At 48.5% G+C, this 12815-nt stretch overlaps 1 protein-coding gene across 2 annotated transcripts; it reads left to right on the top strand.

Moving 5' to 3' along the window:
* Positions 1–223: 223 nt before the first annotated feature.
* Positions 224–12487, top strand: tasorb (transcription activation suppressor b). Of its 2 annotated transcripts, none has more exons than XM_061074964.1 (22): positions 224–597; positions 1932–2077; positions 2271–2363; positions 2476–2548; positions 2966–3057; positions 3140–3274; positions 3390–3514; positions 3620–3651; positions 4082–4187; positions 5016–5119; positions 5317–5426; positions 5803–5875; positions 6006–6080; positions 6270–7160; positions 7630–7940; positions 8055–9011; positions 9530–9652; positions 9936–10095; positions 10188–10296; positions 10412–10590; positions 10782–10916; positions 11123–12487. In XM_061074964.1, the coding sequence occupies exons 1-22, from the start codon at positions 294–296 to the stop codon at positions 12328–12330; spliced, it is 5541 nt and encodes a 1846-aa protein (XP_060930947.1). In that variant the 5' UTR covers positions 224–293; the 3' UTR covers positions 12331–12487. The 2 variants fall into 2 exon arrangements, with proteins under 2 accessions (XP_060930947.1, XP_060930946.1); XM_061074963.1 differs by having other exon boundaries at positions 11120–12487.
* Positions 12488–12815: the final 328 nt, after the last annotated feature.

The following is a 12815-nucleotide window of genomic DNA, read 5'->3' as shown; positions in this document are numbered from 1 at the left end:
TTTTAACTTCCTCTCCATGTGATGTCATGGCTGTTTGCACCAGGCACCACATGGTCATAATACCCCACCACACTTCTCCAAGTGGACGCAGTACCCGTCTGGGCCGCTGGGGGGCGCGGATTCTCTCGTATGTAAACATAGTGACGGCAGCGTTTTGCAGTGGTGGAGAAGAACGTGTACGTCATTTTCACAATGGCGGAGGCTGGGTGAGGAGGAGTGTGTGTGTGTGTGAAGCGACGCTGCTACCGTTGGTGCTACCTCGCCCGTGAGACGTGCACGGTTCCCCCCGAACGATGGCCCTGAACCCCAGCGCGGCGGGGAGGAAGGACCCGGACCGGGCCGGGGCCGCCGTGCGACACCCGGACGGCGGCGAGCCCCAGAAGAATTCCGCCGCCACCTCGGCCCCGGCCAACCAAAATGGCGTTCAGGCTGGATGTGGAGACGTTGTAATGCCCGAGCAAGAAGCCCCTGAGCGGCGGAGGAGCTCGGCGACGGACGCCCGGAGCTTCGGCGGCTCTCCCTCGACGGGCCCGCGGCCGAGCGACGAGCTGCCACGGAGGAACTTCCAGATCCCGAGGAAGGCGAGAGAACGGAAAGGTGGTGCCCATGTCTCTCCTCCACAGAGCCCGTACTGTCTGCTTGTGATTCTGCTGCTGCTGCATGTTGCTAACCGTTAGCTAACTGCCCCCCCAGTGCAGCTTTATTAGATTTTAGCGGTCCAGCGGTGTTTTGAGCCCGGGATTAGATTAGCGTCATGCGGGTGGAGGGAGCTCAGGGGACGGTGTGTGTTGTTGGTGGTGATGTAGCGGGAGAAGCTCCAGCAGACATGGAGGGGAGCTCATGTCCCCAAGTGACCGGGTGTACAGCTCACATTCTCAGGTTCCTCCACCTCCTCACTGGACCGTGATCCGGCCCGAGCTGCTGCCGGGGGAAGGAGCTGTGCAGCAGGCATCACCTGACAACATGTGTGGGTGTCATTGACCTCAGTGAAGGGCATGGACTCATCCACAACACATGTCCATAGAACACGCTATCACTGTTCCACGACATGTCCCAATGCAAACCAAACTTCAGCTGTCCACCACCTGTCCCAGGCATGGAGAGAGCCCCTCACCTCAGCATCCCACAATGCACTTCTCTCTCTGCTGCCTCCTCCACTGACTCTCAGAGAGGGAGAAGTACCATCAGCAAAGTGCCGGGTGGAACAGCAGTTGTCACAAACCTCCCTGTGTCCCATCAGTCCTCCCCATTCACTGTAAGGTTGAGACGAGATCGGAGGACAGTGGGTGTAAAGTGTGAGACAGACGTGGTTGTGTGTCTCCGGTCTGTCACCTGAGAGGTTCACTCTTGTGTTGCACCACAGCTCCAGGCCGCCAACGCTACACCCAGGTGTCCGAAAGAGATGGCTTCACCTCTTTGCATGTGATTTGATTGAGACACTGACACCTCATGTAAATAAAGGCGCACATCTGAGGCTCGGGTCACATGGGCGGAGGTTTGCTGCTGTGATGGATTCCTGGTCCCTGTGGTCCATCAGTGTTCTGACACTCTTTATTATAACTTTGTGCTGCTGTGGTGATCCGGATTTAGCCTGATCAGAAACCAGCTGAACGTGAGATGACACTGGTTCTTTGCAGTTATGCTGAGCTGTGAGGATGTGAATTCCGCCCCAGCTCCTATCACTTCCTCTTGCAACTCATATTGTTTTCCTACAAAGTCGTAAAACTCAATTGAGCTGAAACACAGAACATGTGTGTCCTCTTGCTGCCAGAGAAAGAAGAACCATCTATTATGAGCTTGATATCTTTTACGCAGGATCTCCTTATAAATGAGGGAAGAGAGTTATTATTTGCTCCTGCTTGTAAACTTTGCACATGCACACGTGTCTGAGATACAGATGCTAACCCACTGGTCTCCCTCCCTCTTCGCAGGCTTGTACAACTTCCTGCGGCCGGACAGTCGGGAGTTCGAGGACCTCGTGAAGATCCTATCCTCCTTTTACTTGGACTCATCGTCACGGGCAACCTTCTCCTACTCCAAGGCCAGGCTCGTCTACAATGAACTGCTGGAGAAGGAGGTGGGTCGTGGTCTCCCTGTACCCCTCAATGTCAACACGAGCATTTCAGCTGCTCCCTCTTTCTATTCATGTAAAGTGTTTTCAGCTTGAGGTCTTCCAAGTTGCGTAGTCTACTAGAGTCATGCATATAAGTGCTTAGACCTTGTGAGCTTCCGACTTGCTGTGTCTCATTGACTTTCTCGTCGTGTGCCAGTTCATCGAGAAGCGGCGAGAGATGAAGCAGGAGGGGCGGACGGAACAAGAATTGACAGAGTCGTACTGCTTCCTGTTCCCGGACAAGGCAAAGGTTCGTCCGTATGCAAAACTGTTCTCTTGTACTTAAAAGATGATGGACAAGGTACACAACATACATGTTATATACTGGATAGTGAGCTCTGTGTGTTCTCTGGTTTGTTCAGCTCCATTGGATCTGCGAGAAGGGTCTGGCTGTTGGACACTCCAAGATTACTACACTTGGAAATCCGTCAGTGGGTGAGTAGGTTTCTTGAATGTTGCTGCTGGAGAGCCTGAACAGAAGTAGATGGAAGTGATAATACTTAGATTGATTCCTGCCTTATTGGTTTCCGCACCTGAAGATGTTCAGTTAGTATTTCCAACTGATGAAACCGGCTGATCATCAGCCGGAGATGTCTCTGGCCAACTGTAAGAAAATAAACAGTATATCTTTACTCTCTCGATACAATATAATCAACCCTTTACCAGTAATCAACATATACTGTTATGGTTTGAGTTTTAGAGCGTGAACATGCAGTGGTGTCCTGAGACCACTTTCCTTTTCAAGTGAATGGGAAATGGTCTCAGGCTTCACAGGACCTCACTGTGTATTATAATGGAGTTTAACGATCATGGTGCTTTTCCTCTATCTTATCTCTAATCTTGTCATTGTAGGTGTTTATCTCTCCAAATATTCCGATTTATTACAAATCAACCCGTTTGAAGTGGGCTCATCTGGAGACATGGTCCTTTTTAAAGTCATGAGGGTACGTCGGCCGTTTTCATTACGTCAACATGTTTTAAATTCTTGTGGGACTTGAAGACAACCCGGTATGTCTTGTCTCTCAGGGCCGAATCAAGCACAACCATGAGAACATGCCGAAGAATGCAATGGAGCCCACACCCAAGTTTGACTGTAACTTGTCGAAAAGTGCCAACAGGGTAACATCTCTGCTGTCCTACCGGGCCTTTGAGCTCACACAGGTAAACCTTGCTTCTATTTCATTTGCATATTATATGTACTGTGTGAGTATTTGATAAAAGCTATGATTTCTTGGTTTTTGATGACTCTCTCTCTTTTTCTCTCTTTGTGTTTTAGCAATATTTTTATGAGTTTGCATTTGATGAGATCAAGGCCCGACCCAGGCACGTGTGCCCCTACGCTGTGGTTTCCTTTAAGTACATAGGCAAAGAGGCTGCTGCGACTCCTATGACTGCACACAGGTACATGCTGAAACGCTCAAGCGGTTGAGAGCTCGGCAAGACGTGAGCCACCTCTTAACTGTGTTCTGTGTTTTTAAACAGGCTTTTTCTTTCTCTCCATGACAGGTTTAACACGATTTCCCCTGAAGGAAGTCAAGGTAAATCTTTTAATTCATGTATATGTCAAATATGTAAAGAACATCTCTTTGGGTTCCTGAATTGATGTCTTGTCCGTGTAAAACAGGAAATGGAAAATGCGCTGTTCGCACCAGCTGCATAATACATTGCTGCTGGTTGGCACCTGGATCTTAAATAACTGCTCTAATGTTAAGCAGTATCACAGTGTTACTTCTTTAACTTAACACTTGGTATGCATGCTAACAGGTAGACACTTAAAGAAGAGTGCTACACCCCCAAAATGATCAACATTCAATGAAACAGTCAGTGCAAAAAGGTTAAAAGGAGTGTGTGTGAAAAACTTTGTTTCCTGTGTCAAACCAGCAGTAGTTACGAGTTATGAAATAGTTATGAAAAGTTTGGTGCCATGCTTCCTCTGACCTTTGACATTTTCTGTCGACCCTCTTGCAGGGAAGAACTGCTACACCGTGTGGAGCGGTCCACTACTGAACAAGGGTCGGGAGTTATTCCCAATCTGTTTACGATCGTCCTTGCGGCCCTACCTTCCTTTCAAACTGTGAGTAAACATGGAAACTGTTTTCAGACATGTCCTCCGGGGGAATGGGCCACGGAGTTTACCCAGAGTTTGCCATTCACACACGCACAACACAAGGGGAAGGTTTTCTGCACAACGGCATCAAATCCTCTGCGTTATTCTGGTGAGAGGTGGAGCAGATGGATGCAGCAGGCAAAGACAGGAAGTGACGTATTAACTCCGCTGTGTGGATCATGTTTACAGAACCTCAACACCGTCACTAGCTCCCACATCACCACAATCTCTCTTGACCTTTTCTTTCGTTGTCTTCTTCGTTTGTGCCACCGCTTTTTTACCGGGAGATATGTGTTCTTTTCGTTGTTTTCCTTTTTGTGTCTGTCGCGTGCTAGAAGCATCATCAACCCCCCTTGCGGTGAAGCCAGCGGAGGTTCCACTGCTGTGTAGACACATGGATTTCTTCTGGCATTCTTTGGTCTTTAAACTAGGAAGTCAGGCGGATAAAGTCCGTAGAAACTGCGGAGCGTCTCACTCGGACATTTGGGTTCACACAGGCACCTCCTCCAGAAACAAAGACCCGCAGACTCCGGTGCATCTCTGAAAGCAGCTTTACTGTCCCACATAATTCTTTGCATCTCTAGAAAACATCCACCACCACACTAGAAAATTTTCCGTTAATCATTAGACACCTCTTACCTCAGAAGACTTATGCGCTGAACTATAACACTACATTTATCTCGTTGCTGTGAGAAGGGGAGAATAGAAAGCACTCATAAATAATACAGACAAGTTTTTTTTTCAGGAATTGATTATGACTTGCTCTCTGATATATCTCTGTGTGCTCTGCTGCAGGCCTGAGAAGCTGGAGATGAATCGGGGCATGCAGCTAGACCAGGTGAAGCGAAAGATTCCCTCCGTGCTCTTTTCTTGGGAAACCTACCGAGCATCACGGGAAGGTCAGTCCAGACCACACGTCTATATCTATAATTAAATAGTAGAAAAGTGCCCAGGGCATCTGGACAGTACTCCATAACTTGAAATTCAATTTCTAAAGCTTTTCTAGATAAAGAGTTTGCAGTATTTCAGCTAAAACTGAGCACAGAGAATCTAACACGATTCTAATTCACTGTTGTCGTCTGTTATTTGTCTGCAGTAATGAAGTGTGGGATGGCCTGCAGCCTGTTTGAGGTGGTGGATGGAAAAGGCAAACCGACCAGCGGCACCCTGGCAGCGCTGGTCAACAAACTGGAGCGAGACAGGATGGTGAGTCACTCATTACCTGTGATCTACCAGTTTATCATACATGAAACTCCTAAAAATACAGAACCAGTTCACGGCTTATCAACAAAATGAACAAAGTCCTGAATTCAACGTTGCAAGATGTCCAGTATACTTCTCTCACAGAGAAGGACAGAATAATAATAATTTAGTGTCATTTTGTTTGATACAAATTTCTATTACGCTTTTGTAGTGAAAATCTGAAAGGAAAACAGCTAATTTTCCTACTGCTTTTTGTCATAGTAGATTGAAACGCGTACTCGAGAACACCAACCTGTCAAACATTACACTGACATTCTGATCGCTCACACAATGATACACCCTGGTGTCTCTGACTGAAGTGTCTAATCTTCTTAATCAGGTGCTGGTGATGTCCTTGTTTGACCGGGGCTTCCTCTTCCTGCTCTCTTCAGCTCAGATGGTTGAGTCCAAAGGTACTTAAATGTTTTTTTTGTTTTTTTTATCCTTTACTTTGATGATTCTCTGTCGTGTCAGCCAAACACCTACTTGTTGCCTTCAGTGAGAGATCAGCTTCAAAGAAAACTTGCTGTTTGTTTTTTCTAGAGCGGTGGGGGCGGACTGAGAAAAACCTGCAAGCATTATTTATCTTTCAGGAGTCGAGGACGGTTGTTAAATATTGTAAGTATTATTCTACCTCCTTTTTCTGACCAAGCTTCATTTCCCAAAATCTGTATGAAACTGAAACCAGTTCCTCACATCGTCCCACTGAAACATGAGCTGCTGTTATGACTTTTATTAAGCACCTGTCTCTAAACACTTGCTATGCAGTTGATATCCTGACACTGACACACGCGTCCTTCATTTCAGCCTCCAGACTGTTTGAGCCAGAGCCGCTGTCGCAGGATCCTCAGCCAGCCAACCTGTCCTCCGTGCAGCCCTTCATCCCCGCTGTGCACTACTCGCTGTTCAAGCTGCGGCCTAACCCTGGCAAGGACCTCAGCTCCGGGGTGGAGCGGCAGGCCACCGATTACCTAACGCGCATTGAAACTGGTACGGTGCGGCCCTTCATCCTGCCCGACTACAAATACAACATGGACGATCGGACCATCCCGCCTCCGGTGCCCAGACCCAAATTCAACATGGATGGCGTGCTTCGCTCTTATGTGCACAGCCCTGCCAACTTCATGTTACCCCTGAACAAGGCAAAGGACATCATGGAAAGAATACGAAACCCTGTACCTGTACCTGTCCCTGTACCCGTGCCCGTACCCGTGCCCGTATCCATACCCACACCAGCACCCACACCCACACCTGTTCAAGCCCCAGTGGAATACAGCCCCGTGTCTGACTGGGGCGGCTCGGACAGGGGCTCGGACAGGGCAGAGAGACCCCCGGAGAGGCCAGCCCAGGAGAAACCACCACCACCACCACCAGACAGCAGCAGCAGCAGCAGACGGCGGCCCGGTGTGGCCAATTCAAACGGAGCCCAGTTGCAGCACAAGCCCCACGTTGACTCTCAGCCCCAGCCCCAGAGGTTACGGTTGTCCCAGAATGAGTACGACAAACACAAGATGAAGCAGCTGCTCAAGCTCATTCAGCTTCATAAGAAAGCACTCGTAAAGGATCCTGAGAAGGAGAGGGAAGAGGACGGGGCCTGGGACGCCAACAGCTTGAAGAGGAAGTTTGAGGGAGATGAGAGTGGAGGCATAAACAAACACCAACGAACAGATCCGCTGAGCAACGGGGAGCCCAGTCAAGGTGAGGGGGGGCTGCAGGGGTTTGTCTCACTTGATTTTAACATAGACGCATGTAGGTGCAGAACAGAGAGATCAGGCACACTGGTGTCTGAGGAGCTTAATGGCCCAAAATCCAGCTCATAAAGGTGCTGGAAGACAGAACCAGACCAGAAGTCCACGGCTCTGGGGTTGTCACAAAAGTCTGATGTAGTCTTTGTTTTTTAAGAATTTCCTCCTTCCTCTTTCTCTCAATAATGATTATTGCATTAGTTACAATGGTGGTGGCATTTTTATTGCCTATCTACACAGCTGCAGTACACTATAGGCTGAAATAATCAATGCATTTAGGTTTGTGTCAGTCTGCACCTCCAGCAGTATATTAACTCTGTTTTCAAATGAACAGTATCGCATAACTGTCTTTGTACCTTGTAACAGAAAATCTTTGCTTTTAAGAGTTAAACGAATCGAATGAATTGTTTGTGTCCTACCAGGCCTCCAAGCCGGTGAGATGGGAGATGACGTCGGACACGGAGACAATCTGACGGCTGTAATGGAAAGCATGGGCCTCTATGACACTGACCTGAGGGCCCGTGGCAACACCGACTCCTCGGCGGTCAACGAGACCCAGCGCCTCCTCAAGATCCTGCTGGCCACTCTCAACAAAGCCGTGGCTCAGGGTTCGATGTCGGTGCAGGTCAACCACGGCGAGCTGTCGACAGGCTCGGGCAGCGGCGAGCCTTCTATCCCTGACCCGGATTTTAGGAAACAACTTGAGCCAGCATTGCAAACAAACTACACAGAGGTGAGATGTTAACAGCTGATTCCAGGACTGTTGTTTTGGAATATTGTATTGAATATGTATTTAATACGTGCATAGACCTGAAAATAACCAATGCTGGTGTTTTCTCTTGCACAGGAGGACATGGACTGTAGCCCTGGTAGTCCGTTCAGTGCGGGCTCCCCTCTAGAGCAAGCACACACCTCAGATAACCCGACCTGGGTTCTCCCCGTTAATGAAGGTACCTCGAAGCAGCCAGTTAACACAGACCTCTCCCCTTTTCCTGGGCCGAAGCCTGTGCCTGAGCCGGAGGCTGTGAGAGCGACAGACATTCAGCCAGAGCTGAAGACGCCTGCAGTTGTGGAAGTAAAGAAGTCGGCTGCAGGGACCACGTTACCAGTTGCAGAGGAGGTTTCCTTCAGGCCCTCCATCAGCCTGGACACCATCCTCAACCAGGAAATTCATAGTCTCACTTCGGCCATTAAGAACATTATGCAGACTAACCACATCTGCTATACCTCGCAGCTACCACCACGGTTGGTTCCACGCGGCTGCTTGTCGCCCAACAGCTGCTTCTCAGACTTTATCGTGCCCTTCGTCTCCCCCGTCCCCACTCAGGGACACGTCAAAGCACTTTGTGAGATGATGGACAAGTTGATCCCAGCCCCACCTGCTCCCTCCAAGGCCACTTCTCCACCTCCCCCAGTGACAACGTCTAATCTTACAACACCGCCCCCGGCCCCAATCCGGACTTCCAAAACTAAAGCAGAGCCCCCCCTGTCAAAGAGCACCCCCTCCTCCCAGAGTGATAAAATTGGCTCTATCAAAGAACCTGCATCCACAAAGGCTAAAACAGAAGTTGTATCCACAGAGTTGGTGGGAGAAGTCTTTTCTCCCTCTCTAACCACGACAGACTCTCCAGATTCCAACTCCCAAAACCCAAGCCTGCTTGCCGGCAGCCTCATTGGTCAGCTGAAGCCCGAGGTGTTCAGCAGTCTGGTGGAGATCTTCAAGGACGTCACGAAGAATTCGGTGAAATTCTACATCCACTCTGACGAGGAGGGGGAGGAGAGCACTGTGTGCAAGGAAATAAAGGTAAAGGTTTAAACGATGTCTTAAAATTGCTTGTTCCACCCGGTCAAACATGCAGAGAGATTAACATTAATATATTAAATGAAAAAATCTTCATTTGTGGACCATAAAATGGGGATTTTATTTGACAAATGACCTAAGCTTTTATTAGATCGTTTAAATGACTCTTCATTTTCTGTGGATACAGTTGTTTAAACACCATTAACCATGCATGCATTCTCTTTCTTATTCTCATCTAGAAATGTGTGCGGGATCATATTTTACTTTTAGTATTCAAGCCAATGAGCTTTCCCATTATTCTGCGGTATTACATTTCACTTGCGTAAACAAGTGAACACACAGATCGACACAGGGGAAATGTGAAAGGCCACCCCGGCTCCCCTCTGTCACTATGTGTTCAGTGTCTCGGGGCTCGGAGCTCTCTGCATCTGTCAGTCAGTCAGCACTTGTACGTGTAAGAGAGGAGGACATGTTCATCTGTCTGTCTCTAACAATTACATCTCTCCTGTCTGGCACGAAAGGAGTACTTGAAAAGTCTTGGCAACAGCGAGTGCAGCCCGCAAACGTTTCTGGAAAACAGCAGCAGTTTAGACAAGCTCCTCATCATCATTCAGAACGAGGACATCGCTGCACACGTGCACAAGGTAGGAAGACCTCCTGTTCCCCCTCTTCACTGTACACCTTCTCTCCAGTCTGTAATTCAGATGACTTGGCACCCGCAGACCTTGGCAGTTATCCCATAAAAATTTACATTTTTTTTAATTCAATTATTACGTCTGCCCCAGGGTATTGTCCCTTTTGCTATGTTTAATTTGTTTACAGCATTATTTGATTTCCATGTTGTGTCGGGGTGTATATAAAACATGAAACACAAGTTCAACTTAATAAAAAGGGACATAAGACAAGTAAAAGTTTTCCCCCCTTTAGATCCCGGCCCTGGTGTCTTTGAAGAAGTTGCCTTCAGTGAGTTTCGCTGGCGTGGACACTCTGGATGATGTCAAGAATCACACGTACAATGAGCTCTTCGTGTCTGGAGGCTTTATGGTGTCCGACGAGTTTGTCCTAAACCCCGAACTCATCACGCAGGGTAAGTTTTACTGTTCTTCGCGGGAGCCGTGCTAAATCATGGAGTTATTAATCGGATGATACTTGAGAGCTTACGTTGTGTGTTTTCTCCAGATCGTTTGCTTGGTCTGCTGAAGTTCTTGGAAGAGCAGAGCTCCCCTGAACACCCCTGGCAGTGGAAGGTGCACTGCAAGTCCCAGAAGAAGCTAAAAGAGCTGGGGAGGTCAGTATCTCTGCAGATTTGCCAGAATTATCACATGAAAATGATTCTAGGCCATATTCAGGTGTGAAGAAACATCGCTAGGCTGTCTGGATCTACTTTTGTGCTTCTCTCAAAGGTTAAACACCAATGCCATGGGGCTGCTGAACCTCCTGACAGCTTATCAGAAGAAGCACCTCGTGGAGTTCCTCCCTTATCACGAGTGTGACACTCAGTCGCGTCAGGCTCCTGATCTGGAATGTCTGATCAAACTCCAAGCGCAGCACACACAGCAACGGCACCTTATCTTCCTCACAGGTATCTTCCTCCTTATCAGTGATAACTTCATCCTCTCACACTTAATCTAACACTAGCAAAAGAAAATGTGTGTGTTAGTGCTGAGATGGTTGAGAGAGATGTCTTTTCCCCCCATGCATTCTGGTTGAGTAGATTATATACCTGGTTTTATATGATAATAAAGTATTTCTTGTTGTAATGTGTTCTTACAGAGAGGCCATTTGAGATGTTCCTACAATTCTCACGAAATGGAATGGTGATTGCGAGCATCGATGATGTAATGAGCGGTTTCCACAGTCTGATTGGCTCCATCAATCACAATGAGCTTCCGACGCCGCCCTCTACTGGTGGGTGTCATCAGCAGCAGCACTTAACACAAAACACTGGATTTCATGACATTTCGCTGTAGTGTAATTGCTTTGCCGAATTGCCTTCTGTCCTATACAGTTAGCAGCAGAGTTTTTCTAACACAAAGCTGTTAATGCATCTGCTGATAATGCATTTCTTTCTGCTTTTCCCTCTCTCTCTCTGCCAACTCCTGCTCTGGCAGTAGTGAACGATGAGTGTGTGGAGGAGGACATGTCATTAGACTCTGATGATGGTGATGAGCCACCCACTATAGACGATTCTGCAGAGCAGAACCAGGAAGGAGAGAAGAAACTGCAGCCGCCGCCACCAAATATGGAGGAGTTTCGTCCTCCCCTCCCAGACCATCAGGTCACGCCTGAGAGAACTCCGACGTTGTCTGAGTACAGCGCTCTCAAAACTGCTATCTCTCAGTTCAAAGCCACCAACCAGATGGGTATAGGCCCTTCAGACATTGGCAGCTTGTCACCAGGAGGTTATCCTGTGAATCCCCACCAGAGCTTCCTGTGTCCCTCCGCCTCGTGGTCATCCTACACTGGCTCTTCAAGCTACGCGGCCTCCCCAGCCTACCCAGCCTCCCCCTGCAGCAGCACCCAGGAACAGGAGTATCGCACACCAGCCACAGCTCCTGCCACCGTCCCAACTCCCCCTCTCATGGCCCCAGCAGGACCTCTTGCCAACATGGCGTCCCTCCCCATGGAGGTCAAACCTCCCCCTCCACCTCACCTCATGATGCTTGGTCACACATACGGCTCGGATCCTGGCGGCGTTACTGGGAACTCTCCACACACCACCTCCATCCCTTACACAGAACATAGTGACACAACGCAGCCCGTTTACATTGCTGGCATTCCTCAAAATGCCAGTGGGACTCCCTCACAACATGACAGGACAGTCAGTGGACCTGGGGAGGGAGGGTGGGGCACTGCACGGACTAGCACTTGCGAGAGTGGCAGTTCCCAGGGCGTGGTCACATCGAGACTGTTGGACCCCAGTGGGCTCGGGGAAGCCCTCGGAGGCAGCACCCCTGGTAGTCAGGGGAACAGGACTAACATGAATTGCACTGCCAACCTTGGATCGTCTGTGGGCATTCCCACACTGGCCACCAGGGGGGGGTCAGTAGTCAGGCCTCCACATCCAATGTGTGCGGTTGGCTACGGGAGTGTAGGTGGCATCCCGGGACAGATGGACCATGGGCCTATGCGGGGTGCAATGGGTCCTGGCTCTTTAGGGAGCTATCGAGGGAGAGGAATCCCACCAGGATTTTGGACTCGTCCAGGACGAGGACACGATCGGGGGGGTGGTCCCTGCACTTGGGGTTACCCAGCAGGCAGGGGTGGGCCACAGAATTACTACTCGGACTACACATACTCTCACAACTATGCCCCTGAGTAGACAATCAACATGACCAGAGGGGCAACACAAACACCATACTCCAGAGACTTCTAGAGCTGGCTGAATGTACATATTTCCTTGTCATAAACACGATGATTTAAATCCGTAAATAAGGCTCCTGGTTTTCTACATCTAATAAAAATTGATACAGGCAGTGCCGAGTGTCCTACTGTCGTGTAAACTGTACGTACGCTCTTTCCATGTGAGCTATTTGAGACCCTGTTCAGACCACTATATTTATATTTGCCAACAAATGTTAATGGCCTTCCAACTTCTTCTGAATTTATCATATTTTTTTTTTTTTTTTTCTGTTTGTCCCAGTTTTGAAGCGGTTTGTGAACGGCTGATATTTTTTTAAGGAAAAAAAAAAACCTGGTGAATTCAATTTCACTTTTGCTGTTGGTTTTCTTCTTTTATTTGACATATTTGGTTGTCCAAAAATTTATTAAATTAAAGCATTTCAAATCTCGTTTGTGTGACAGGTT

The sequence above is a fragment of the Limanda limanda genome, chromosome 7 (genome assembly GCF_963576545.1).
Source record: "Limanda limanda chromosome 7, fLimLim1.1, whole genome shotgun sequence".
Lineage (NCBI taxonomy): Eukaryota > Metazoa > Chordata > Actinopteri > Pleuronectiformes > Pleuronectidae > Limanda > Limanda limanda.
This window is presented reverse-complemented; position numbering and strand designations above follow the sequence as displayed.

Bases quoted from the DNA above. Each gene is read 5' to 3' on its own strand.
- tasorb (XM_061074963.1), top strand. From the start codon at position 294: ATGGCCCTGAACCCCAGCGCGGCGGGGAGGAAGGACCCGGACCGGGCC. The intron at 2,549-2,965 runs GTGAGTAGGTTT...TTGTCATTGTAG, and splicing joins ACTTGGAAATCCGTCAGTGG to GTGTTTATCTCTCCAAATAT. The intron at 3,058-3,139 runs GTACGTCGGCCG...CTTGTCTCTCAG, and splicing joins TCCTTTTTAAAGTCATGAGG to GGCCGAATCAAGCACAACCA.